This window comes from Penaeus monodon, chromosome 30, assembly GCF_015228065.2.
Source record: "Penaeus monodon isolate SGIC_2016 chromosome 30, NSTDA_Pmon_1, whole genome shotgun sequence".
Taxonomy (NCBI): Eukaryota; Metazoa; Arthropoda; class Malacostraca; order Decapoda; family Penaeidae; genus Penaeus; species Penaeus monodon.
Genome location: NC_051415.1, coordinates 23,972,336 through 23,972,686, shown reverse-complemented (window position 1 = coordinate 23,972,686; position 351 = coordinate 23,972,336). Strand labels below are relative to the sequence as shown.

The 351-nt window shown below is 40.2% G+C and overlaps 1 protein-coding gene across 1 annotated transcript in view; it reads right to left on the bottom strand.

Moving 5' to 3' along the window:
- Nucleotides 1-10: 10 nt before the first annotated feature.
- Nucleotides 11-351, bottom strand: part of LOC119592660 (intraflagellar transport protein 140 homolog) — a 20,093-nt gene continuing 19,752 nt past the window's right edge. The window contains exon 26 of the mRNA XM_037941572.1: nt 11-280. Coding sequence (XP_037797500.1) covers nt 71-280 — 210 coding nt within the window. The 3' untranslated portion in view covers nt 11-70. The remainder of the gene's footprint in view (nt 281-351) is intronic.

Sequence of the window (351 nt, the reverse complement as noted above, 5' to 3'; positions counted from 1 at the left end):
TTGTTTATAAAGACAAAAGTTGCTGTTTTTAATCATCTTAAATATCAAGGCATAGATAATAGCCACATGATTACAGGAACTTTGCAGACCCATTCAGGGCAAAATGACGTTGTGGTCTAATATCTTCCTCATCTTCCTCTACCACTTCTTCCTCGCTTGCATTTCCTTCATCTTCACTTGCTCCTTCCTCAATTCCATTTTCTATTCCTCCAACATTGACTCCTGTTGCTCTGGCAATTGACTGGAGAGCTTGGGCATCAATGTAATAACTGGGGTTGGCCTGCAATTAACGGGAATAAGTTCTTCCTTGTGAAATTATTACCACAAACTGCAAGCCTGCTAGTCATAGGA